This window comes from Clarias gariepinus, chromosome 23 (assembly GCF_024256425.1).
Source record: "Clarias gariepinus isolate MV-2021 ecotype Netherlands chromosome 23, CGAR_prim_01v2, whole genome shotgun sequence".
NCBI lineage: Eukaryota > Metazoa > Chordata > Actinopteri > Siluriformes > Clariidae > Clarias > Clarias gariepinus.
Window position 1 is genome coordinate 13,372,937 of NC_071122.1, and position 26,949 is coordinate 13,399,885.

The 26,949-nt window shown below is 37.5% G+C and overlaps 2 protein-coding genes across 3 annotated transcripts in view; both read left to right on the top strand.

Annotated features, from left to right (window-relative positions):
• The first annotated feature begins 9,178 nt into the window (after window positions 1–9,178).
• On the top strand, window positions 9,179–20,935 carry tamm41 (TAM41 mitochondrial translocator assembly and maintenance homolog). 2 transcript variants are annotated; one of them, XM_053484180.1, is made up of 8 exons: window positions 9,179–9,692; window positions 9,781–9,963; window positions 10,242–10,334; window positions 11,844–11,994; window positions 12,503–12,648; window positions 13,767–13,932; window positions 20,545–20,607; window positions 20,709–20,935. In XM_053484180.1, the coding sequence occupies exons 1-8, from the start codon at window positions 9,555–9,557 to the stop codon at window positions 20,780–20,782; spliced, it is 1,014 nt and encodes a 337-aa protein (XP_053340155.1). In that variant the 5' UTR covers window positions 9,179–9,554; the 3' UTR covers window positions 20,783–20,935. The 2 variants fall into 2 exon arrangements, with proteins under 2 accessions (XP_053340155.1, XP_053340157.1); XM_053484182.1 differs by lacking the exons at window positions 9,179–9,692; window positions 9,781–9,963 and adding an exon at window positions 10,025–10,101.
• A 1,655-nt stretch (window positions 20,936–22,590) lies between these two features.
• The window catches only part of vgll4b (vestigial-like family member 4b), a 32,737-nt gene continuing 28,378 nt past the window's right edge, over window positions 22,591–26,949 (top strand). The window contains exons 1-2 of the mRNA XM_053484185.1: window positions 22,591–22,746; window positions 24,279–24,415. Of these exons, the coding sequence (XP_053340160.1) occupies window positions 24,352–24,415 (64 nt within the window). The 5' untranslated portion in view covers window positions 22,591–22,746; window positions 24,279–24,351. The remainder of the gene's footprint in view (window positions 22,747–24,278; window positions 24,416–26,949) is intronic.

Consider the following 26,949-nt stretch of genomic DNA (forward strand, 5'->3'; position numbering starts at 1 on the left):
CTTTGGGTTTTAAAATATAGACAACTTTAATCTTACTTTCAAGGTTGTCTTATCCTAGACTCCGAGCACATACTGTACCACTCATGGTAATAGGTGTAGGTTTTTAAGAACTGTACTCCATTAATGTGGCAAGCCATTAAATACCTTTAGGCGTATGAATTTCCCAACAGACTGAATAAAAAATAATAACAAGCAATTGGATTCTTTGTGTAGACATAACCAAAATGCAGCTTTACAAAAACTACATGAAGGTAACAGATGAACAAAAGGGCTGCAGGGTTTAACACTGTCGCTTTGCATCTCCAGGGTCTGGGTTCGATTCCCGGCCATGTTTGATTCACGTCTCTGTGTGCATGGAGTTTGCATGTTCTACCACTGCTTGGTGGGTTCCTCATGCTGACATGCAGATTAGTCTTACTGGTGTTGGACCATAATTGCCTGTAGTGTGTGAATGAGTATGTGTGTGTGCCCTGCAATGGATTGGCACCCTGTCCAGGGTGTATCCCGTCTTGTGGGGGAGTCTCCTGGGATAGGCTTTAGACCCCCGCAACCCTGAATACAGGTATAGGCGGTGACTGAGAGAAAAGTAAAGACAAACAGGATTAATTGTTTTGAAAGAATGTTAAATATGAGCAGATTATGAATGTGTCAGTAAATATGATGAGGATTAAACAGGCATTATGATAGAGCAGCAGCAGATTTTAGGTATACAGTAAATCTGTAGTACTGTTTGTGAGTGAGATTATCCTGTGGAAAAAAAAAAGTTTTTTTTTTTTAATTTACAACAAAGTTGTACCCCTAGTGTACATTCTTATACAATGAATATGCAAGATACAGTATAAGATATACAGTAGCCTTACAGCAGGAGCCCTAATGTTGCATGATCACTGTAAGTTATGTTGTAATAATGCTGTGAGGACGTCAAACCTTGAAACAATATTGTTTATGATATTTAATATTGCCATTTTTGGAGCATTTATGCTGATCAGACCATATTTAATGATCCCTTATGTTTCTAACCGGGTGTGGATTTGTGTTAGGGGCAATCATTTACCATTATCCCATTGTCAATGTTGTTCCAATATCGTTTCCTCCAAGTAATTCTTCCAAAAACAACCTAATATTAATGTTGTCCCAACATCTCTAACATTGCTAAATTAACATCTCCACAATGTTTTTACAAAAAATTCCTTTTAGGGGATCTTTGCAATGGCGATGTTTTGTTAGCATTACCAATGTAGCTCTTATTTAGTTTCTTGGAATTGCTATTATTTTGCTTTCCTGATTCAGCTGTGTAATGATATTTTACTCTTTTTTTTTCTTTTTCAGCCACCCCTGCTGTACAGGCTATTATGTAAATACTTCAAAATGTTCTGCTGCCATAGTGACATAATAATAACACATCCCAAGCTGCTAATGGCTGTCGGCTACACACCAGCAGCATTTTCATGCTGGAAATGGACTCTTTTGCTAGTTGAACTCAAGCTTTTTTTATGGTATAAAGGTTTAAAGTTTAGGTTGCTCTGCAACAACCCCTGGCATGCTGTCAATGCAAAAAAAAAAAATATTTGTGGTTTTATAGTGTTGTGAGATAATCATTTTATACTTTATCCCTACAATTGACCAGAGGGATGCTAAACAAATAGAATCAGCTTTTGGTGTACAAATTAGAAAAACTGAATAAAAAATCCACAGTATACAACATATTTGTTCAGTTCAACAACAACAACAAAAAAGAATGGAACATTTTGGCTGAACAGCTTAGCAGTGGTTTAAGATTAAAGTTTAGCTATGAGCGCTCAGTTGGCTAGAAATTCTGCTTTATGTTGATGATAGTGATCTATTGGAAAATTAAATTAATCTAATTGGAGTCTCATGAACTCTGGACATTCTGTACATATGACAACTGGGAGAAAAGAACATCTTAGTTCATTTTAAGATAAATGTAAGCAAAACTGAAGGGCAAAAGTAACTTTAATGACTGAGTAGGGGACAAATTATTATGAAAATGTTACTGCACTAAACTTCCTTGTTCAATTGAAAAAATGGTGACCATTGTATTTCTTCCCATTTTACCTCTAATCAACATTTACATGCTCATGCACACACAATAGGCAATTTGTGGATTAGCCTAATCTGCATGTTTTTGGACTGTGGGAAGAAATGCAAAGGAAAGGCACCAAGCACGGGGTGAACATGAAAGTCCATGCATACAGTCCCCGAGGCAGGAATCAAACCTGGAACCTGCAGGTGCAAGGTGACAGTGCTAACCACTGTAATCAGATAATTGTGTTAAAATTTTCATTTTGCCATGTGTTTTCTTTCTCTCTAGATAATTTTACATGGACAATATTTCTTCAATCTGACTGAATTCTATCTAATTAAAAATTCCAACTTAATTAATTACATGCTTAAAGCATTTAATCAGAATATAATGTTTTTTACATGTGCAAAGTCATTCTGCCTTTTGAAAAATGGTTTAATCTGATAGACATTAAAAAGAAGTTTTACAGCTTTATGGCTAGATTAGGCTTCCTATCTTTTCTGACAAATCCCACCTTCTATGTTACAATTGGTCACAAGAATTCAATCTCACCTCAGACTAGGAACCAGTGGATAAACGTCTGAAGCATGTAGGGAGGGAGTTGTTAGAATACAGTGTACTGATCAGGAATGGATTATTTTCACATATGACATGTTTGTCCTTTTTACTACGAGGAATTGATTTTTTTAACCAATAACAACACACTACAATTGATAATAGATTATTTACAACTGTTACCTTGATTCATTTCCTTTAATATCTTTTAAATCAATGTCATTCCGGTTGATCCTTACACTAAACCACTGACAGCTGAGAACAATCCTTTTAAGCAGTCTGTGTACAAAACGTCCTAGTAATTTCCCTAATTGAATAAGTGAACCTCTGCAGTGCCTCTGCATTATTGTATTGGTCATGGGATTTTTATTTATTATAATTCTCAATGCATTCTTATCTTTACACATTTGCATTGATCACAGGAAAATAACAGAGATCCCAGAGTAACCAATGAGACTATTTTCTCTCACCAGCAGAATGGTGTGATTTATTGACAGTGGTGAAAACACTTGGTGGGTGCAAATGGAACTCATGAATTTGTGATCTGAACGAGTAGAGTTGAACACACAGTACACTCAGTGTTCAATTGGTTCGAAACGTGAGAATACTGTTGCTAGGCAACTGGGGAATATAGATGCACTGCGAGAAAGCTAGCTAATATCCAAGGATAATAATTTACTTTAAGTAGCTGTTCGATTTATATTGAGACAATGTAAAAACACAGACACATAGATAGTGGGAACACTCGGAACATAGAAAATACTGGGAACCTACTGTAAGCAGTTTATCCAAAAATAGCAACTGGAATTGGAAATATATATATACCAATGACGAATCACAGTCGTAAAATTTGAATGTAGAATGGAGAATCCGGGCTTTGGGTTTTTAATCTCAAATCTATGAGATTAAAAACCCAACTGTTTGGGACAAACGTCCCCCAGCCGTTTGTCCCAATCAGAGGTGGTTGTGGGCATAGCTTCCTCCTTTTTGTGCATGCATTTAACCTGTGGTTTGGTCTGTCATGTGGAAGGCCATCTCAGTGGAGTTTTAGTAATTTAGGTAAAGTGTATTAACATGAGTCTGATTCATATGACTTAGAATTTATGCACATCACCGTTAATTTAATTCACAGAGCTTTCATTTGATACCAAACATCCTATGTCTTGCATACCTATTCATACTTTTATCTATAGCAAGGGTTATACCTGTTAATTATACTCCTTAAGTTTATGATCATACATTCTATATGCACACACATATATAATTTTATATTTGCCCTACTGGCATACTTGAACTGATTAACATACTATGTGTCCCTAAAGGTATGTTATTTGTTCTTGAGTCATACGATGAAGCAGGAAACATATTCTATACATAACATATAACTCGACTTGGAGTAATAGACACACATCCCGTATAGTCCTAACCTCTCTTCAAGCCATTTCCACATGTTTGGGGCATTAAAGGAGTTCCTGGGAGGCCAGGGTATGAGACATGAAACAGGCAGTTGGATCATGGCTCTGGTGTTGTGAGAAAACTTTCTACCTAGAAATTACCAGTGAAGTGTAATAACATACAGAAACTATTTAAAAAAAAAATTATTATGCACAATCAATGAATCCTGTACATATTCAACATTCTTTCATACCTTGATTTTTTATACCGTACTGCCATTTTATTAAACTATATCTATTTTTTTACACCATCAATTTTAATTTATTTTGGCACTCTGTATAGCTGCAATTAACCGGTGTTGTACAGTATGCCTGTCTGTTTAGTGGGTTACACATGCACTCATCAAGACTTACAAAAATAAAAAGACAGAATGGAATATTCTGGAGATAGTATCATAAACCTGAGCAAAACCACTTGGGGAAATGCATGCATAACTTATATTATTCATCCAGAGAAGCATTATCATCATTTCAGCAAGTTATTACATTAACAACAAAGAAGTGCAGTAATATGTCTCAACTAACAGGGCATCTCTAACCTTTTAAAATGACTATTTGACATAAAGACACAGTGTGGAGTTCCACCTTGATTGCTAAAACAAAGTGCTCACTTGAAAGGAACTTTTATAAGGGCTTTAAACCAAGAATGGGTTTTGCAGAGTTTCTAAAAGCCTATTTAGCTGTGTACCACTTTCCACAAATTTGACTGAAGTTTAAGCGTTCAGATTCACTTTGGAAATCATACTGTAATAGGTCAGCCACAGTAACTTTTACAGATAATTTTTAACCTAGAACAAGTCTGAAATGCATGGAACATTTACAGATAGTACACAATTACGACGTACAGTGGTGTCCAAAGTATTGACACAAAATTAAAATTCTCACTCATCATCTATACCACTTTATCCTGTTTTCAGGGTCGCGGGGGGCCTGGAGCCTATCCCAAGAGACTTAGGGCAGCCTGGATGGCGTGCCAATCCATCATCAGGTGCACACACACACACTTTGGGAATGCCAATTAGCCTAATCCGCAGGTCGTTGGACTGTAGAAGGAAACCCACCAAGCATGGGGAGAACATGCAAACCCTATGCACACAAAGACAGGAATCGAGCCTGGCCGGGAATTGAACCCAGACCCTGGAGGTACAAGGTGCCAGTGCTTACCACTACACCACCACAAATTTTAATTGAATTTCATTTGGTGATTGACAGCAAGATGTCTTTTATTTTTCAAAACCTTTTGGATCTGGCATAGCATTAAAAGACATTTGCAGTACTCTGGTGTCACTTGCTTAATTGATGCCTGCTGAATAGGATGTGTAGAAGTCATTTGTTGACTGCTACTATATATACATATATATTTGTTGACTGTGTGTGTGTGTATATATATATATATATATATATATACACACACACACACACACACACACAGTGGAACCTTGGATTACAAGCATAATTCATTCCGGAAACGGGATTGTATTTCAAAACACTCGTAAACCAAATTTAATTTTCCTTAAAAAATAATGGAAACTCTAATTATTCGTTCCACAGCCCAAAAAAATAAATACATAAAAATAATTACCACAAAATATAAAGTGAAAATAAAATTAGAGCGTGTGTGTGTGTGTGTGTGTCTGTGAAGGTAAAAGTAGGAGGGGTCTGTTTGTGTGTGTGTGTCTGTCTGTCTGTCTGTCTGTGTGGCACGGTGTCCAATGACGCGCGCGCACATAGACACACACACAGTAGGCAAAGAACAGGCTAAGTCTTAAGCAGAGAGAAAATGGTTTTTTAACTTTTTAACTGTACACATAATCACTCACCACTTGCACATTACAGGAACTCGACTTGGAGTTACTACCACATCCCTTTGTACAGTCCTGACTTTGCTGCAAGCCATTTTCACATGTTTAGGCCATCAAAAGGGGTTTCGGGAGGCCAGTATTTCAGACGTGAAGCAGGAAGCCTTGCCATGGCTCCAGTTTACTGATAAAAGCTTACTACTTTGCTCATATCCATGCACTAGTGAAACGCTGAGGCAAGTGCATTAGTGTAGTATTTAGTCTTATAACTTTGTTCTGTTATTCTGTACAATCCAAGTCCCAGTGTAACTTGGAAGCCACTGTATTATACCAGTATAGTCTTATACTTATCTTAGGGTTTATATATATTTAAGTAAAAATTTATTTTGGTAAACTCATTTTTTATCATACTCATAAATAATAATAAATAAATAATATTAAATAATAATAAATCCAGTCATTTGAGAAAGATTAAAAAAGTGTGTTTTTAATGTTAAATCAAATTAAGTCAAGTGGGTTTTTATTACCATTTCTCTATATAAAGTAGCTTGGATATATTGGAACAGAATGTTGTTTTTCCAGAACCTTGGTGCAAAACATAGCGGAAGACAAAATGTGCTAATCTTCTACAGTGTGAGACAAAACAAAATACAGATCATAGAACTGTTATCTGCTGAGTAACATAGCAAGAGGTATACATTATTCCCATAGGATTTTGCATGAATTATATATTTGCACATACAGTATATGTACATGCATGATTTCTGCTTAGCAACATTCTATTTAACACCTAATCCCCTGTTTTAGTGGTGTGAAACTGACAGTTAGTTTTCTGACTGCAGCCTGGCGATGTGAAATGTGTTGCAGCTAAGGAGCTCTGTTCACAGAAGAGACTTTAAACTCCGAATAGGAGGTGTATCACCATGGCAACAGCCCCGGTAGTGGAGTGGCACTCTCTTTTCGCATCGTGATGGTGATGAGAGCAGAAGCACAAATACAATCTGAGACTTGCATGCACTCAATAACACGGAGGTCTTCTGCATTCATGCCTTACATATCATATTTCAAAAGCAAATTCCTGAAGGGAAGGGAATAGATTTATAAAAAGGATTCCAGTATAACTGCTAATTCCTTCATTTAAACATTATATATGCATACCACAGAGAGACAGCTGGTATGCCATTAGATCAGAAGCTAAAATCTAATATCTGTCAATAGCTTGACAGGGGAACTATTAGAAATGAGAAGGCGTTATATCACCACAACTAATCAACGCTATAAGAATAATGATGTGAGGCAAATTATTATGCACATACCCCTAAAGGCTAATATGCAGCTGCATTCATGATTCATGAAGTCTGTATTGCTCTACTGATCTCCTGCTGTATAAATTCAGCCAATCATATGCCAGCAGAACAGGGAAAATAAATTATTTCTCTACCATCTTAAGCTCTCCAGATTATATTCACATTAAACACCAGAATAAAGAAAATGTGAGATCTCTATGACTTTGATGGTGGCAAGAAATTTGGTAACAGAATGTCTGGTATAAGTGGGCATTGGTGGCTCAGTGGTAGGTTTCGCACCAGCCATGTGGAGGGCACGGGTTCACTTTCCAACCAATGCCCAAACCCCCAGCCACTGTGTGCAGCGCAGGTCCCAAGATTAAATGAGGGGGTTGCGGTAGAATGGACATCCGGCGAAAAAACCTGTGCCAAGTTGTGTACGGATCAGATGGTCCCCTGTGGCGACCCCTTGATGGGTGCTGCCGAAAGACCAAAAACAATGTCTGGTATGAGTATTCTGATCTCCAGGGATTTTTTTTGCCAGTGTGCAGGTGGAAACATCATGTCGATAAGTGAGGTCAAGGGAAAGTGCCTACCAAATAATCACTGTTTACAACTGCGGTGAACAGAAAAGCATCTCGGCATACAGAAAGGATCAAACTTGAAGTGGCTGAGCTACAAGACCAGCCTACCATGGGCATTTAATTGACTTCCATTATTTCTTTTCATTTTCAACAAGTGAGCTTTCATATTTTAAGCCCAAAGTGGTGTTTTGTGTGGTAAACACATGAGTAGAGTGATACACAAGGTGAAATGTTTCATCATGGGTATAGGCTATATAGGCAATCTTACAACACGGCTCAATTATACAGAGCACCTCTGGTAACATTAGGGGGGAAAAGATATTCCATGGCCAAGATTATGACTAAGTTGTGGGAATGAGATAGTATGCTGTGACCACAACTTACTAATGTATGGGAACAAAATATAATGTATGGCCATGAGATTCTATGTTGTGGCCACAACTTAATAACCTCATACTGTAGATTAACGTACCGATACACATTATAACAATCATCCTGTAACATCTGGGACATGAACGATACCACATGTTCCTAGGTCATCATAGTATCTTGTGGCCATGCATTGTACTATTTTTTCTCACATGTTAGTAATTTGTGGCCACAACATTGCATCTTGTTCCCATGCCTTAGTAAGTCGTGGCCACAACATACCATCTCATTCCCACGCTTTAGTAAATCGCGGCCACAGAACACACACACCCCAGCCCCAGTGTCAATAATGTGGATCTGTACAATTCATCAACTTAGTGACTCAAATTAACTTCTGTATAATACAAACAATATTGTATTCTAGTAAAAATGGTAGTCATTACTCATTACCATCTTTCTTTTATTAATAAACATGATCAAAGGAATATGCTCCTCTACAATAATGTATGTTCATTTGTATAATTAACCACAACACAAACAAATTCCCCAAAGTCATTAGTCATAGAGTGAATTCATTATATGATGGTTTTGCCCTCCTGCATAAAAAACACAAACTAGTGGTAAAACAAACTTATTGCACATTTACACACCAACACCATCTGGCGGAGAATGATAGACACACACACACACACACACACACACACAATAAATCAGCTCCCAAAGATTTAGCGTTAATGCTAGTTTGTCTTTAAATAAGAGCAGAGTGGTTTACTAGCATGAAGAGTAAACAAGAGTGGTCTGGTAAACTGTTAAGATTATTACAGATTATTATGTAAACTCAACTAGTCGATACATAATCAATCGTGTAATTGTAAACAATAGTGGTGGTTTTATTAGCTGACTTCAAACATAAAAATATATTTAAATATTAAAAAAATACAAGTATATTAAATAAAATATAAATATTTGTGCAGGTGTCCTCCTAACCGCCAGATGGCGATGGTCTGTTTTTCTGAACAGCCTGAGTCCATGTCATAGCAACGTTTATTTGTTTAATAGGGACTTTTAACGGAAAGCTAAATACATTTAAACGTTTATTGGTTTTAAAAGATTTAATCTCATTTTGTTCCTGACAAAAAAGACGTATTCATTTTTAATAAATTATGGACGTTATAAACAGTTTAAGTTCGATACCTACTTAGTATATACGAATTTGGCCGGGTATCAAATAGCTTTCTACTTTCTCTAATAGGTCACTTCATAGGATATGACGTAGTGGCTGCTGCAGCTTAGGTAGTGCACTAAAGGCAGTGCAGAAATGGATTTGGGGTTGAACCTTGAGCTAGCATGCTGCTTCATATGAACCTGTGCAGGTTGAAGTAGTTATTAACTAAAACTATGACCCAGATTAATTTAGAGTTTTTAAACAGCGCATGGAGAATTAGGTAATAAAAATACTTTAAATGGCGCTTACGTCGTTACAAAGCACGAGTGTGTTTTATCGGAGGATTCTGTCCCAGTTTCCATCAGACATTAGCTTAGCCTTTGCCTATGGATCTGGAGTGTTTAAGCAGGCAGGGACCAGTAAAGGTCAGATGCGGGTAAGATCTTCAAATTCTGAAAGGAATCACATGAGTTTAAAGGTGGATCAGCTGAAAATTATTTAAAGTCATGACTTTGTGTTTGCAGAATAACATGCTGGACTTTGTGTTTGCTGTGGATGATCCCATCACCTGGCACACCATGAACTTAAAAGAAAATAGGAAACACTATTCTCTCCTCAAATATCTGGGTCCAAAGCACATCAGCAGCATTCAGAATGAGTATGGAGCCGGAGTGTACTACAACACCCTAGTGCCCTGGGAGGAAAGGGTCAGTAAGTCATTTTAAAGCTTTTCTTCATTTCATTGTTTTCTGCTCAGAAATCCTGATGTGCTTATGTGTGTGTGTTGTCCTGAGTGTTACACTGATGCATCTACACACCCATTCAGCACTTAAAGAATAACACAGGTGAGGACCAGCACGATCCAATAAGCAGGAGTGTTGTTTAGTTTTGTTTTCGCAAATTTAAGATGTTCAGTGTTAGCACGTCTCTTTAGATAGAGTCTAAAACTGTGTTAAAATTTTGTTTTTTTTCTTCCCCCTCGCAGCTGATCAAGTATGGCATCATCAGCACTGACACCCTGATTGACGACTTGCTTCACTGGAAAACTATGTATATAGCAGGCAGACTGCACAAGCCTGTAAGGATTTCTCAATTTAATTTCAATAGGGTGATGGTTGAAATCCATGCTAAGTTTAATAATACAGTAGATAAAGAAACCCAGACCGAGCTGGTTCAAGCAAACTATATTGTTTATCCAAGTTAATTTTTTTTTAAGATGTGTTTGACTTGTACATTTTACATCAAAAAGAATCACGATAAACATAGACTAGGTGTAAAGGTGGGATGTTTAAATGATTACAGATGTTTAAGCAATTTGTGTAACATTATAAATTCCCCACTAAAAAATGTGTTGCACAAATTGCACAAAATAATTGTAAAATGTTTATGAATAGTAATGGAGTCAGCTAAGAAGAGGGGTAAAGTAGTAACAAACTAAATTTGAATTTTTACATTTTAATTGCATAAATTAAGTTTGCCATCAGTTTTTTGCACATTTTGAAACACATAAAATGTCATTTTTATGTGTCTGCATCATACAAGGGATGTTCAAGTCAAATTGGGACTTTCTTGTGACCTGTGGCATTTACAGAAGACTTCATGCACAGTGCGGTAATGAGGCTCTTAGTTGCAGTAAATCATTTAAATGGTACAAACATTTAATGAAGGAAGTTCATCCATGAATGAAGATCCCAGGCCGAGATGACTCTGAGCCCACTCCAGTTGTTCCTGTGGATATTCAGCGAGTAGAATGCAGGAACACAGCTGGGAGATATTGCAGCATCCCACATACAGTCCTGACCTCGCTCCAAGCCTTTTCTACATGTATGGGCCATTAAAGGAGTTCCTAGAAATCCAGGGTTTTAGATTTAAAGCAGTTAGTCCGTTCATGGCTTTGGCATACTAAAAAAACTTTCTATCTTGATGGTATGCAAGCAATAGGGAAACACTGGGATATGTGCATTAGTACAGCAGGGGATTATAGGTATTTTTTACTCTCATAACAGTGTTCTTATTCTGCACAATCAAGAGTCCCGGTTTGACTTGAAGACCTTTTAAAATAATTTATTTATACCTTTCCATCCATTTATCTAGGAACCTCTGTAGTCCAACTAGGTACCTTGGAGGCCAAAGGTGACCATTGTATTTATTCCCATCTTGTCAGCATTTACACACTATAGGTCACACACTATTGGTCACACACCCCGGGCAGCATTTACACACTACAGGGCACACACTCCGGTTAACATTCACGCACCACTCCATGCACACTTTATTTATATTTTTTTAATTGCCCCCCCCCCCCCAAAAAAAAAAAAAAAAATTATGCATCTTATTTTAAGATCTTAAAGGATCAAAGAAATCCGATAAGCCAAATGCATGTTTAAACAAAATAGTGCAATGTTGATCATGATCGCAGAAGTCTGTAAATTGTTCTGCCAGCTTTGCTGCTCCATTCTGGTGGAAGCTAATTGATCAGTCAGAGTTGGATTTTTCAGCAGGGATCTCAGTAGTTTAGCATTTACTGATGCATCTGAATCCTGCACGTACATAATCCATCTTCTTAACCATGTTCCATTTTCCTCAGGTGCGTGTACTGGTGCAAAAGGAGCACGCCAAGCTGCGGGCGGCTCTGGTGGCAAATCTAAAAAGTGCAGTGATCGCTTCCTTCCTCATGCTTCCAGAAAGTTTTTCAGAGGAAGAGCTTTTCCTCAACATCGCTGGACTCTCCTACTCCGGTGACAAAAATATCCCATTTATTAATTGGCTAAATCAGACTGCAGTCTTTGATTCAGTTTCTCGAATAAGAATTCAATTACTTTTTAAGATCGCAGTTTGGAGTTGTATTACAGCGAGCATGCTCATATCATTTTAGTGCTTGAGCAACAAGGTTAGATTAATTACTTCTGTCTAAGTACTTCTATTTAAGTGTAATCCAGGAAGCTGATGTTTGTGGCATAACATTAGGATTGCTTATGATGAGCATTTTAAAATTACTTGTAGAAAATGAGAAAACTGTGCTTGGTGATTCTTTTCAGTCTGTGTTGTAGGATTGTCACAGATATTTTGTTGGCTGATGCATGCTGATGCCAGGAAGCGTGTACCATCTAAAGCACTCATGTTATTTTTTCAATTGCTGGCCATAATACAGTCTTTTTTTTTTTTTTTTTTTTAGCTGACCTGCTTTAATTTTAGGAATTGTAGCATCATTTCTGTTTAATTCTGTAATTATGTGATGTCTTGTAGGGGATTTCAGGATGGTGATAGGTGAAGATAAAGCCAAAGTTTCCAACATCGTGAAGGACAACATGGAGCACTTCCAGATTCTGTATAATAACATTTTGCAAGAATGCCCGCAGGTGGTTTATAAGCCACAGCAAGGGAGGCTGGAGGTGAGACTGGAATCAGCTTATAAGGCTTTCTTTGTAGTTTTTGTCCACCAGGGGGAGCTAGTGATTAAGTAACATCTTGAGACATTAGATAGATTTCTACTATACTGAATACATATGTAACTTATTTTGAGGCAAATAATTTTCACATTTATGTTAGACTGTCATTTTGTGAAGACTTATCATTAAAGCAAAATATGTTATAAATGTGGTAAAAAGGAGTAGCAGAGAAGTAAGAAAGATGAAGGTGCATGCATTGCTAGTGAAGGGGGTGTGGCCTCTATGCCTGTCAGTCTTAGTCAAGGAGGTGTGGTCTCTGTGCTTGTCAGATTTAGAGAAGGGGGTGTGGCTTCTATGCCTGTCAGTCTCAGTCAAGGAGGTGTGGTGTCTATGCCTGTCAGATTCAGTGAGGTGAAGGGGGTGTGGTCTGTGTGCTGGTCAGATTTGGTGAATGATGCATCATCACACATTCCTTAAAGTTAAATTCTTGACTCTTTGAAACATAGCCTTTTTTTTCCTAGCCTGTTTAACTCGCCTAATTCTCTTAGAATAATACAAACTCTGATAACTCTGAATCTTGACTTATTGTGTGGCTGGCTCCTTTTTTTTTTGCCGTCAGACTTTAGATCTTATTTTGGCCTTCATTTTGTAGAATCTGATGGACAGAGACTTGTTTAGACAGCTCCGCGTGTATCTGCCTTGTAGACTGTTATAACTGAGTGTGGTGTTGACTGTTCACAAGTCTGTGCCAAGTCAAATTGCCTGATATGAAGAGCATTAGAGCTGCTTAAACATGCCAGGCGTTCGGTTGCCAAGAACATGCAGGATTGCTTAAACATTGTCAAGAGGAGCCACCAGGACAAATCTGTGGAAAGTTTTTAGGTTTCTGCCAAAGCGTGGCCTTTGATTTGAATAAGTGATTTTAGTTATTTGTACCCATGTGTTGTTTAATTTGGATTCTGATTGGTCAGATGATTCTTTCTTTTTTTATTAAAGCAGCTCTGATGAGTACAACAAGCTCGCTCCACTAACAGTTGTAAACATGTTCTTTGACTTATAATGATGTCTATAGATTTCTAAAAATATATGTTTTTGTGGGAATTGAACTTGTTTTCCGGTAGGTGGATAAGAGTCCAGAAGGCCAGTTTACCCAGCTGATGGCTCTTCCTCGCACCCTGCAGCAGCAGATCACACGGCTGGCGGATCCTCCAGGAAAGAACCAAGATGTGGAGGAGATTATGCTGCAGCTCGCCCATGACCCAGACTGTGGCCTGTTTGTACAGCAAGGTAACTGATATGTACAGTGGACTTAGTAGCTCATAAGCCATTCAGAGATGTAATCTGTGTGGACCCAATATCTTTGTCTTTTTCTTCTTAAGAATAGAACTGTAAATTAGCATCACACTTTTCTAAAGCTTTTTATTTTTATTTTTTTAAATGTATCGTTTAATTTTGAATTACTTTTTGCTTGCGTCACATTATATATAAATAATCTTTGGGTAAATACAGTAGTGGTGGATGAAGTACACAAATCCAGTGTGGTGTTAGTCTTTCGGCTGCTCCCGCCAAGGGGTCACCACAGCGGATCCCCACACAAGGTTGGAACGGGTTTTATTCCAGATGCCCTTCCTGATGCCACTCTCCCATTTTATGCGGGCTTGGGACCGACACTGCATCCAGTGGCTGGGGTTTGAGTGTTGGCTGGGAATCGAACCTGGGCCTTATGCATGGCAGGCAAGAGACCTACCTCTAAACAAACGTAGAGATAAAATAGTACTGCGGTGTTTTATTTACATTTCTGCTTGAGTAAATTTAGAAATGTTTCCGCATTTTAAAATTTTACTCAAATCTCAAAAGAAGAAGCAGTGTGATTTATTTTGGCCCTTTTTCTTTCATGATTGGATCTGAAAAGGCTGTGATGTCACCCTCAGTTCAGGTCATTAAATTAGTCTCTGATAAACATTATCATGAGCAGTCAACGTGCAGGTGAGTCATTTTTTACTATGGAAATTTAGGTGGCTCTGAAAAAACAGGTTTGAGAACAGCCAGACTTTCCTTTTTTGTGTGTTTGGTGTGTATTAGGTATACTGAGACACTGGATGTTTTGACGTTTTGTGGAAGCTGCATTTGTGTAAATAGTAATCGCGGTTGGTTAAAGTAGAGCTCTAATCGGCTGCATGCAAAACTAGTCAAAAGTGTTAACAATGAATGTTAAAACAGTGAATCTCACAGTCTGAGAGAGTTAATTTGGTAAGTTTGGAATAGAAAGATAGCTAGCTAATAAAATGAAAATAGATACTTTTTTTTTTTATCGGATTCAAGTAATTTTTGTATGTGGCCCTAGATTAAATGCATACCTGATATGTGGTCATATGACGTGAAAGAGAACAGGCAGGTCAGAATTCGTGTGCCTCTGTGCATGTGTGGGGCGCACGCTGATCTCCGTCAGCACCAGTAGTGCAGGGATTTCATAGTAGCTGCTTAAACATCTACGTCTGGCTTTTTCTTCTTCTGGACCTCAACAAATACAGTACTGTAGACTAACTGCTTGCTGTCCTCCAGACCAAACGCCCACACATGTTTTTGCTAAAATTGTATACATTGTTTAAAATGAATAAGTGCCTCATAAACTCATGTACTGTCTTTTATGTAATGTCCGGGTGGCTCAAGCAAAGTTGTATCAATGTGCACATGTGTGATGCTTCAAAGGGCAGATGCATCCCTAGTATAGTCAGATAAAAATCACTTTTTAATCTGAATGTGAACCATCATAACATGATGTAACTAATGTTACATCGTAGAGGAGTACCAATTATTTAGCTTAGTATCTGACAGATACATGCGTTATAATAGACTGATGTATTTATTAAATACACTTGCATGATAAAAGATTTCGCTGCTGCAAGCTAACATTAGTTTACGGGAACAAGAACAGAAGGATTCTTTCTTTTGTTCCACAACTTGACGAAATCAATCATGTCAAGGCTTTTTCCAGTCAGACTGTTGCACTGATCTCATTATACAAATTGTTCTGTATTCATTAGATTATTTACCTCTCATAGGTTTAACTAACCGGTCAAAGTAAATCAACTAAAATAAAGCGTGCACTGTACCTTTATAGGTGTCTTTTCCCACTCAATAAGAAGAAATGACAGATGTTATAGAAATAATATAGTGGAGTAAAAAATACAATAATTTACTTTGAAATGTAGTGGAAAATGCAAATACTAAAGTAAAGTATGGATAGTAAAAAAGTACTTAATTATAGCAACAAAATACATTTATTTGCAGTTACTGTCCACTAAAATGCAGAAACCTGTTAATTAGGTAAATACGTTGTCCTAGCCATGCTTGTGCAAACCTTAATTATGTAGCAGTTATTTCCGACTAAGCAATCTGTCGGTGCTGCATAGACGAGGCATTCCATGAGTGGTGATAATGGACAGTAACAGCACTGGGACGTCTAACTACATGCATGACTTCATGTTCTAGGTATTTTAATAACCGTTAATTACAGTAACCGTCGGTCGCAACATGGGTGAAAGTAGGTCGGTACGGTTTGTTATAGTGAGGAGAGAGCAACTGCCTGGCAAAAACCTTATTCAAAACCAATCAGAGAAGCACTTTCAGAAAGAAAACTCGTCTAATAAAGTTATATCATCTTAATAAAAACACTTTGTCCACTTAATAAATGCTTCAAGGTCGATTAAAATCACATCTGAATCATCCGTTTTCTTTTATTTATGGCTACAAAGTTAACTAGCTCCTAACACGCAACTGCATTTTAAATTGCTCTTCAGCCACTGATCAATGACACTACTTTGTTTGTGTGGCGAGATTGTAAACCCTAGTGCACTACTGTAGCTTTCCATTTATCATTATTTGGGATTCAACCCAGGAACCCGGACATTACCAGAGATAATAGCTGGTAAAGCAGAATAAGTGAAACTATAAAGAGAAACTATAAAGAGATTTAAAGGACTATAAATCAACCTCAATCTCAACATTTCAACCCTTGGTAATTATACGAACTGTAGATTGCTAACTGTCGCTCACCGGCTATGCCAGTCTCAGAAGGATGCGTGTTGGTGGAGCAAAGTAACTAATTAAATAAAGAAACCAATTATAATCTGTTGATGATGAATGGTGTTTGTGGAACTGTTGTATAAATGTATGCTCTAGTGCCTACGACCGCATTACAGATGTGCTATATCTAGCAATACAGCACTCCCTCTTACACCGAAAGTGCTTACTTTTATTCCCGATTGTGTTTCACATTTTTTCATTTTAATAGACTGCATTCTTTCAGACTTTACTGGAATAGTGCGAGTGCGCATATATATATTGAGAGGAGAAAGACGAGGAGATGACTGAGTAAAATGAGAAAGAAAGGAAAAAAAGGAAAGGAAGGGAAAACCTATGAGACAAAGGATAAAATCAGTGCATGAGGAAAAAAGAAGGTAAGGCTGGAAAATGTGGCAGAAGGAAAAACATGAGGGGGAGAGAGGTGTGGAAAAGAGAGTGAGTGATGGTGAAGAGAAAGTGAAGGTGGCAAAAAAGGATAAATGGGAGGAAAGGAGAAGTTAAGGTGAAAAAGTGAGTGGGTGTGGATATTTCTGTAAAAATAAGCATACAAAACTACAGTGTCTTGTCACCAACATCCTGCTTTTCCCTTAATGCTGACATCACTGCCAGGATGGAGGCATTAACTCGGAGAGATAGAGAGGAGGCAGATGTTGCTCTGAGTGTCTTTACACTGTGCAGGTGTTACATTGCCATAAATCAAAAGCAATTCAAATGTCGCATGAGTCAAATTTAATGAGCTCCGTGGCTTGTTTTATCATCAGCCAGCTGTGCTTTTGCTAATGTTAAGATGTGCATGCACATGTACACACACTCGCGCACGCACACACACGCGCACACGCACACAACCACACACACTCACACACACTCACACACACTCACATATGCGTAACACTGTTCTTGTGAGGAAGAACTGTCAATGCAGCTAAATAACCTGACACTACACCTAAATCTAATCTAACTCGATGACCAAAATACTTTTGTTGTTAAATATAAAATATATAGAAATACTTTGTACACACTACCAGTCAAAAGGTTGGACACACCACCTAATCCCATGGTCTTTACTGATTTTTATTTCTTTCTACATTTGAAAACAATGCTGGAGGAATCCAGAATATACAATAATCTTCTTTGAACAGTTTATATTAAGATGCATTTTTTACTTATGCACAGAAAAGCCTCTATAATGGCTGTAATCTGAGGTGCTGTGATGGTGGTTTTAGAGGCTGGTAACTCTAAATGAACTTTTCCTCTGCAGCAAAGGTACCTTAGGTTTTGCTTTTCTGGGAAGGTCTTCATGAGAGCCAGTTTCATGGTGCTTAATGGATTTTACAAATGCTCTTGACAATACTGTTCTGGAATAGTTCTCACAAGAACAGCTGATCTTCCTGTTTTAAAATAACAACTGACTGTTGTTGTGTTATTGTTAATTAATTATCTAATGCCATATGTATAGGCTTTACTGTTACAGTATTGCAGTTATTGGCTTGGTGTGCTTTGACAGCAAGTTGACAGATTTTTTTTTTTTTTTTTTTTAAATAAATAACCGTGTACCCATCACAACTTCAGGTATTTATTTATTCATTTAATTTATCTATACAATTGTGTCAATTAAAATCATATTGTTGGATATTGTTTACAATTTGAGTGTTTTCAATTATGTTAGTAACTGTAGCTAGATAAATGGTAATATTAATCCAAAAATCGGGAAATGGGCGGAGCAAACAGCACCTGGCTGTTAGTTGTAACATGCCTACTTACCTCAGTTACCACAAGCTAGGTACAGTAGCTTAGCTACGAGGTGGCTAATGTTAATTTAGATGTTAACATTACTTTGCATTTGATTGAACTCATCATTCACACCCTACACTTTGTCTCATGTCATCTTCAACATTTCTTGTGGTAAGTCAAACTACAACAATTCCAATTAGCTGTTTAGCTAAATTGATAGCAGGCATAGCAGACAGGTAACAGTGTGACACCTGCATTGCAGCTTTTTAATAGCTTAATATAATTTTGGCTTAATTTAACTGATGAGTTACATAACAAAAATCACCCCTTTACAGTTGTCATGAATGGGAAATGTAGCTATGGAGACAAACGCTTTATTTTACCATGCTGCAAGCTTTTTTTAAGTCGTTTTTTTTTTATATGGGGGTCTGTGGGGATTGACTCAGTAAGGGCACTGGTGGCTCAGTGGTAGATGTTTCGCCTGCCATGCGGAAGGCCCGCGCTGGATTTTCAGCCAGTGCCCAAACCCCAGCCACTGGATGCAGTGCCCGGTCCCAAGCCCGGATAAAATGGGAGGGTTGCGTCAGGAAGGGCATCCGGCATAAAAACCTGTGCCAAGTTGTAGTGCGGACTGGGTATTCCGCTGTGGCGCTGTGGCGACCCCTTGCCAGGAGCAGCCGAAAGACCAACAACAACATGGGGATTGACTCAGTATTGGAGCCAGCTCCCAGTGGACATTTGGAGAACTGCAATTTTTTGCATTTTTGCATTGGCTTTATTTTCCAGAAATTGAGGTTGCCCCTTGGTTTATGTCTGTAGTACAGGAAAGAAATAGTATAGAATTTAAAGCACACATTACCTTTTACAAACCAAAGTGGATTTTCATGCTTCCTTGCAAAATATCCTTTAACCCTTTTTTTTTTTTTTTAACTGCAATGTAAAAGTCTATCGATTCATTAGTATTTGGGTCAATTAGTTTATATTTTGCAAAAAACAATATTACAATACATACATCCATGTTCATATACTTAAAAGATGACTTCCTCTTGTCTTTGCAGATAGTTTTGCTTGGCAAAGACCCACTGTATTTTAACCAGATAAACCACTTTGCTACATGTCCATGACTAGGCGAGCCGGTTTGGTGAGACAGGGCAAGGTTTTTCAGAAACCTCACCCTATTTTCTCTTTGTCGTTAGTCTGGCAAGAGAATAGTAGGAGTGTCTGAGAACATTTAAAAACCTGTAAACTCACCTGTTAAACGTATGAGCAAAAATAATGAACGTTTTAGAGTTTCTAAATGTATTTATTAATGTATAACATGGCAGTGCAGCAGCTATTGTATGTGCAGGAATATTCACCTCCAGACCTGGAGGTCAAATGTCCACCACAGTTTGGTGACTCTTCTGTGCAAACACAGCTGATTCAACTAATCTGTTAATTAGGTTCAGTGTGTACATGTTGGTGGATTACAAACTGTCCTTCCTGGACTGGAGTTGAAGAATCCTGACTTACAGTAGTGCCTTAGCACCTCTGGGTGGAAGGGTTTGAGGGTTTCTTGCCCCCGGTCTGCATATGCGGAGTTTTCTTGTGCATGCTGGGTTTCCTCCAAGTGTTCTGTGTTCCTCCTCAGTCTAAAGACATGGATCCTAGGCCAGTTAGTGTTTCCAAATTGCCTGTAGCATGACTGAGTGTGTGTGATTGTGCAACCTATACCCAGATTTCGATTTATTATTTAGCAGGTACAAAAGTTATTTTGTCTTCCTCTTTTTGTTAATTAGACAAAATAATGCATCTTATCCTATTACTGAGACTTCAGAGTAAACTCCCATTTCCTGAACACTCTCCTGATCCTGGCACAGGAGACTTTATATAAACCTTTTCTTTTCATAAAACTTCACTATAACACTAATTTTATATGCGTTTCTCAGTGAAATAACACCAAATTTTTTTACACAAAAATTATTACTACCATCTAATTGGTGAATGAGTTGTTACCATAGAAACCATGACATATTAGAATATGTGTATGAACATAAACCTGTAATACAAATTATGTATACAACTACTTGTTTGTCTTTATAGGGATCTCTATGATAGTGAAAACCTCCAGCATAAGTCAAAGTGCCAAAGGAATTGCTACAGCAGGTAAAGCTTTTAATTGCTGTGTTATTGCATATGTGAAATTCGCAGCTTATTAACCTAGTACTGTACAAGTCTAATTAAAATATTTGACTTTTTTTGTAAAGGACTCAGGAAAACAGTGTCATATAGTTTGAAGAAGCTGCGGAAGATGCTCAAAGGCTGGAGGAAGAAGGCATAGTGATAGTGAAAGATGAATGCTCTCATTCTGCATGAGTTTTGTTGATATTATTTTACCACATGATTATGTCCAAACCTAATGCCATACCACTCTGGATGTATTTAAATGAACTGGTGTTTATTTATGATTAGAAAGAAAAAGAAGAATGTTCAATTATTTGTCACATGTACTTTACAGCACAGTGAAATGTCTTCTTTGCATATCCCAATTAGGAAACTGGGGTCAGCCAGCTTACAGCCCTGGAGCATATAGGGTTAAGGGCCTTGCTCAAGGGCTAAACAGTGGTAACTTGGCGATGCTGGGGCTCGAACCCCCGACCTTCCGATCAGTAACCCAGTAATCCACAGCCCTAACTAACTGAGCCACCACTGCCCTGATGACCATAATAAATCCTACACAGTCGTGTGGTTTAATTTTAGTTCCACTGTGTTGGTGTACAAGGACAAACAAAAAATATAAAAAAATATATATATAAAAAAAACCGGATTCTTCTGAATATTTATGGACCACAATGTATTAATCCACTAATTTTATTGTTTTCTGTTGTTAATTCTATTCTGTATGTTTCTGTTGGAAAAACATTGTGTATATATGCCATAACATTACAATGCAAAACATTATCCCCATTATTGTATAGGTTCCCCTTGTTCTGCCCCAAGATATGACTCCACCTGACCTGTGTGTGTGTGTGTGTGTGTGTGTGTGAGAGAGAGAGAGAGAGAGAGAGAGAGAAAGATTCTTCACTGAATCAATTCTTCCATTTTCCAGATTTTGTAGTGTGGTTCTGTTCAGTGGCATTAAATCATATATTGCCACAGTGACTACAAAATATACATTTAAAGACTTTAGCATTTTGAGTTATAGGCAGTGCAGTATCAAGGCAATTATTTGCTTAAAATTAGTTTGTTTAGAATTGTAACAAAAATACATTTAAATAAATTGGCAATTTTATAAAATCATGATACTTATAGAACTGCAATACAAATTGAATCAGGACCTGGGTAACTTGATAATATGGTATAAGGTGGCCCCTGATGATGTCCATAGAAATTTCCATAAAAATTCTGTTTGGCTGGTGTTTGCACAGGTAATTCTGTCACAGGCGTTCCTCACTTAATGCAACAGTTAGTAGCATCATCATCAGACTAATAGCATTGTTGGAGTATGGGGAGTGGCAGCGGGTTGACGGCACACTCCTTATATATCCTTTCTAACATCAAAAACCACTTCCTCAGACCCGAATATAACTATTTTTCCTCACCATTCTGGCCACTTGGAGCTTATGTATGAAAATTCTACAGTATATCTACATTTTCTAAAATGCCAAAACAAAGCATTTGATGTGTACTAGGATGATGTTATTTATGCATTGCATTACTGACACACGATTGCCTGATTGGCTAAATGTTGTATATGAATGAGGACTGTACATGTGTTCTCAGAAGGTGAAGAAGTGTGTGTTTATTATTGGTTTGTTACAACATTTAGTGTAATTGCTGGCAACATTGACTGAAATCTAATGACCTTTCCTCAGAATATCCACAAAAGATATGTGATATTTTACTAATAATGTTACTACATTGCTATTGTCTAGATCTGAAGCAGCAGTAAGCGTCTCAACACACACACGTGACCTCTCTGACTACCTGTTACTAGGATATGATGTAAAAAGTTGATTTGCATAATATATGCTGATCTCATTGGGCCGGAATCAGCCAATCAGAAATGTCAGCTCGCGCCACCTGCCAGGAAGAGAATTCCCTCATTCCTAGCATTCTTCCAGAGCGCTCGCGCTGAGCAACCGCTGGGGTTCTACACGGAAACTTCTGGAAACTCTCACCGCTGTATTTTCCGGAGTTTACACTTCTAGTGGATGTTTTTTCGGCTTTTTAGAATTTTTTTAATACATTATCAGCACTTTTCGTGGTCTCGGACAATTCCAAAGTGGCGCTCCAAACTTAGTGGTATGTAGCTGAGCTAGACGTTAAACGAAGTTTGTTTACATGTAAAGCGCTCGAGACTCCCCAGTGAGGCAGGGGATTAAATACTAAAATGAAAAAATTGTGTATATTTTTAAACTGTCTTTCAATTCATAACACGTCTTTTATTTTCGCTACGAATTTAAAATAGTAATAATAGTAATTACGTTTGAAATCCAATTGGGCAGTTAGAAATCTTTGCGCGTGCATCTTCGCGTGAGCGAGTGTAAAAAAAAACATGTCCGTTTATATCCTGTAACTGAAAGGATGAACAACATATAATAAATAGTGTTAATGTCTATACATGCCAAAAAAACGAGTTTGTTGATAATAGCGAAAGCAATCTTGGGGTATTTTTGCTCTATTATGTTACCTTTGCAGTGTAAATAGCCACTGCAGCGGTATTTTAGGAATGTAAAGTGTGTGTGCAAGAAGAGCGCTGAGAAATCTCTCAAAGTTTTCCTGAATGAAGTTAGAAATCCTTATTAACCAAACTATTGATTCAAATTTAAGTAGTATTAATATTATTTAATATTAAATTTTTCAGTACTTTGGAGCTTTAACAGACACACACATGCTTTGAATTGTGTTCATCAAAATATGTTGCCATTATTATTAAGGAGCTACTATTGCTTCCTTCTTTTCAGACTGAAATATATGCATGTTTAAAAGTGATTCAAAGTGAAACTTCTAGACATTTTCAACGAGCCCAGATTGGTGGTCACTCTGTCCTGTGGACAAATAGCTAGAATTCTTGAAATCCCTCGTTCCACTATTGTTCCACAGAACCATAGTGTAGCTCTATAGTGTATTGTATATAGGGCTCAGGATTGTGCAATATAGATAAATTACATATCCTTTATTTCAGCACAACCTAGGCAATATAATGAACTGAATTTTGTTTTATTTTTACCTATTATACAAACAAAAAGAGTCACATAAATAAAGAAACAGCATAGATGCGTAAGATCACACAAACATGTTTTTTATGGTTATTGTCAGTTGTTTCTGTAACCAATAATAATAATACGCATGCTTTGTGAGTTCTACATTGTTGCGAGGTCATTCCGATATTCCGGTAGCAGTAAAAAAATTATTTAATTTATTGTTTAAAATTAATAACTTTGGTTCTACATCTCATAAAACTCAAACGCACAGTTTGATGTTTAAAGCCTCCCTCGTCGACATGCGCACACACACACACAACACACGCTGACATTATTGACCTATAATGTATTGCCACTTTTCTTGCTGTTTTAAAAGCTGTCCAAGGGCAACCACCATTTCAGTTGTTGTCCAGACGAGATGTCACTTTTAAAGTCAACAAAGCCTGAACAGTGTATTAATAGCTTTATTAATAGCTTAATTAATTAATAACTCATTTTGTGGCATACATTTTATCAAAAACTATGGGGGTCTGTTTACATCTTGCATGACTGTGTACCATAGCACGTCTGATAAAAAAAAGTGGGCCAGATGAAGAAAACAAAAAAATATATATTTTTTTTCTCCTTCAGCTGTATTTCCACGCATGGGGATTCAGAGATTTATCTGAATCAGAGATTTTCCAGCAGGGACATCTCGCAGAGGATGGAAACGCCTTTGGACGTTTTGTCAAGAGCAGCATCTTTAGTGCACGCTGATGATGAAAAACGTAAGTTTTGCTTCAGCACAACTTCCAGCATTCATTAGAATGTAGCGTTTGAATAAGGAAGTGCCAGAATGTCACGCAGCCATGGAACGATTTTATAAGTTAATGTTATGCATTTTCTGGTATTTTTTATGTTTTTTTTTTTTTTTTCGATACTATACGAGTGGTGTTTTGATTGTGCCGTAAAATAGAACACAGTAATGTGTGGGAAAAAGCTCTCTTTATTTCTCTGTATTAATCCCCTGGTACACTAATGCACTTATACCAGTGTTTCACTAGTGCTTGCATACCATAATGGTAGAAAGTTTGATTTGACTGTCTGCTTCACATCTGAAATGCTGGCCTCCCAGGAACTCCTTTCATGTCCCACACATGTGGAAATGGCTTTGATTGAGGTCAGGACTGCACAGGGGAGGTGGCAATAACTCCCAGCCGAGTTTCTGTAATTTGCAAGTGGTATTTGAGAACGATTGTGTGTACAGTTCCAACAGACACATGCCTCTCTTGTACAACTTGGCGACAAGTTATCTGTTAATTTTCAAGGATAAAGAGTTCCACTCCCTGGGACGATTACAGTGGGTTCCGAGCCACCTTGGCCATTGCCTTCATTCATGGACATATGGCATACTTCTTTAAAACGTTTGCACCATTTAAATGTTTCACTGTGGAGTAAAACATCATCGAAAGAGTCTCATCATTGTACTGTGCTTGAAGTCTTCGGTAGATATCAATCAGTATTGCACCTTCATTCATGAGAAATTTCATTACAAGTCACGGCTTGACTTGAACCTTCCATGTATATTCAATGCATTCAATAGACATGGATGCATTTGGTCTAATTGAAGGATAAGCCATATAAATACACAACCAGTCTTTCTGGTATGGACTACAAATTAACTGTAAACTGGTTAATGAATGAATGAATAAATTAATTAATGGATTGATGTTGTATTTACATTTTTTTTCCTAGTTCTAAAGTCATTTTTATGATAGTTATAACACTGGTTTATAACACTGGTTTTAGCAGTTTACTCAGTAGGCTATATTACTGTTTGCACTCACTCTTGTTTGCACTATTATGCTTTCTTTTACCCCTCCATTTACTTACAACCAGTGCAGAAATGTCTGCTCCTCTGTTTGCATAATGTTGCTTTTGGAACTAGCTGGATTATTAGTACAGGAAGGCACATCAAAATTATATCACATGCACAATTCCCTAATCTTTTCCTCATGGTAAAGAAAATACTAAAATATGACATAAATGTTGGACTAGCTAAAAACTGCAAAAAAGTGAGAGAATGAACATTGTATACCAGGAAACCGGAAGATATTTATTTATTTATTTTTCAGTGTTCTAACATGATTAAAATCTGAACTAGAACACACAGATCTCCAGACAGTCTGCACAATAATTCATTCACTCGGCAGCCAACAATCTCTCCATAATCACTGTGCATTTTCTCCGCTCAAATAAATTCCTTCCTAGATTAAGTCTGACACAAATCCTGCTCAACAGGCATTTAGGATTATTGAGATTGGGTGTACACAAGCTAGTGATGGAAAAAAAGTACATGATTTCAAGCATAAACCAAGCGGTACAACTGTAATTAATTTCCTTTCAAAAAGACGCTGGTTTGAGTATGCAAAGATGGATAAATAACACAGTTTCCTCAGACAGTTTTCATACAAGTTAAATATATTGATTATATTAATGTATAAAATATCTAACTAGAATATGAATGAAGAATTTTGGATGGGATGAATTTTGGGATATAGATCACAAACAGGTGGGATGTCCATGTCACAAAAAATTGCAGGCATATCTTATATACTATTTTATAACAGCTTTATTATAAGCAGTTGGAGGAGGAGGCATTGCACTGTGCCTGGTTAATTAGCTGGTCATGTGACCTTGACATAGAACATATGTCTTTCAGATGTGTGCATGCACAATCTGTTTAAAACAAAAATTACTGACATGAAAAAAGCCTCAGACCCTCTTGTACTAATTTCTTTACCAGCTCCCAAAGGTAAAATAATCCTTAAACAAGTCTTAAATATACACAAAGGAAACCGAGTTAGGATCGGATAGTTTTTCGCCCCAGTTGCTTCACTGACTGTTGGTTGTCTGAAAGTTGCCAGAGAGTGGACGTTTTCACCCTCCACAGTCCCCCTGCTGAGTTTTTGTTTTGAGCTGATGTGATGTCAGTCTTGTTGTGCTTGTGCGTCCTTCCTTTGTCCTCACACAATGCGTTTGACCTGTTTTCACAATAGTGCGCTGAGCCCAGCTGAAGCTCTTCCCTGTTGTTTCTTTGAAGACAAATCTTAGGAATGCTCTCGCTTGCTGGAACACTTCGAGGGAGAGGCCTTGACTCACTCAAGTTCACTTTTGGCTCTGATCTATGGCTGTGAAACAACATTCAGCGAGAACACACAGCTAGCTGGAAGGAGCGGTTTCTGACTAGTTACGCTGTTTTGATGCAAGTCAGGTGTTGACTTGGAAATGACTGCAAAAATCCCTCGAGCTACTCGGGTTT

Excerpts from the sequence above, each read along its gene's own strand:
- tamm41 (XM_053484180.1), top strand. The coding sequence starts at position 9,555 with ATGGCGCTTACGTCGTTACAAAGCACGAGTGTGTTTTATCGGAGGATT. Across the intron at positions 9,964-10,241 it reads TAGTGCCCTGGGAGGAAAGG|CTGATCAAGTATGGCATCAT; the intron begins GTCAGTAAGTCA and ends TCCCCCTCGCAG. Across the intron at positions 11,995-12,502 it reads CGCTGGACTCTCCTACTCCG|GGGATTTCAGGATGGTGATA; the intron begins GTGACAAAAATA and ends GATGTCTTGTAG.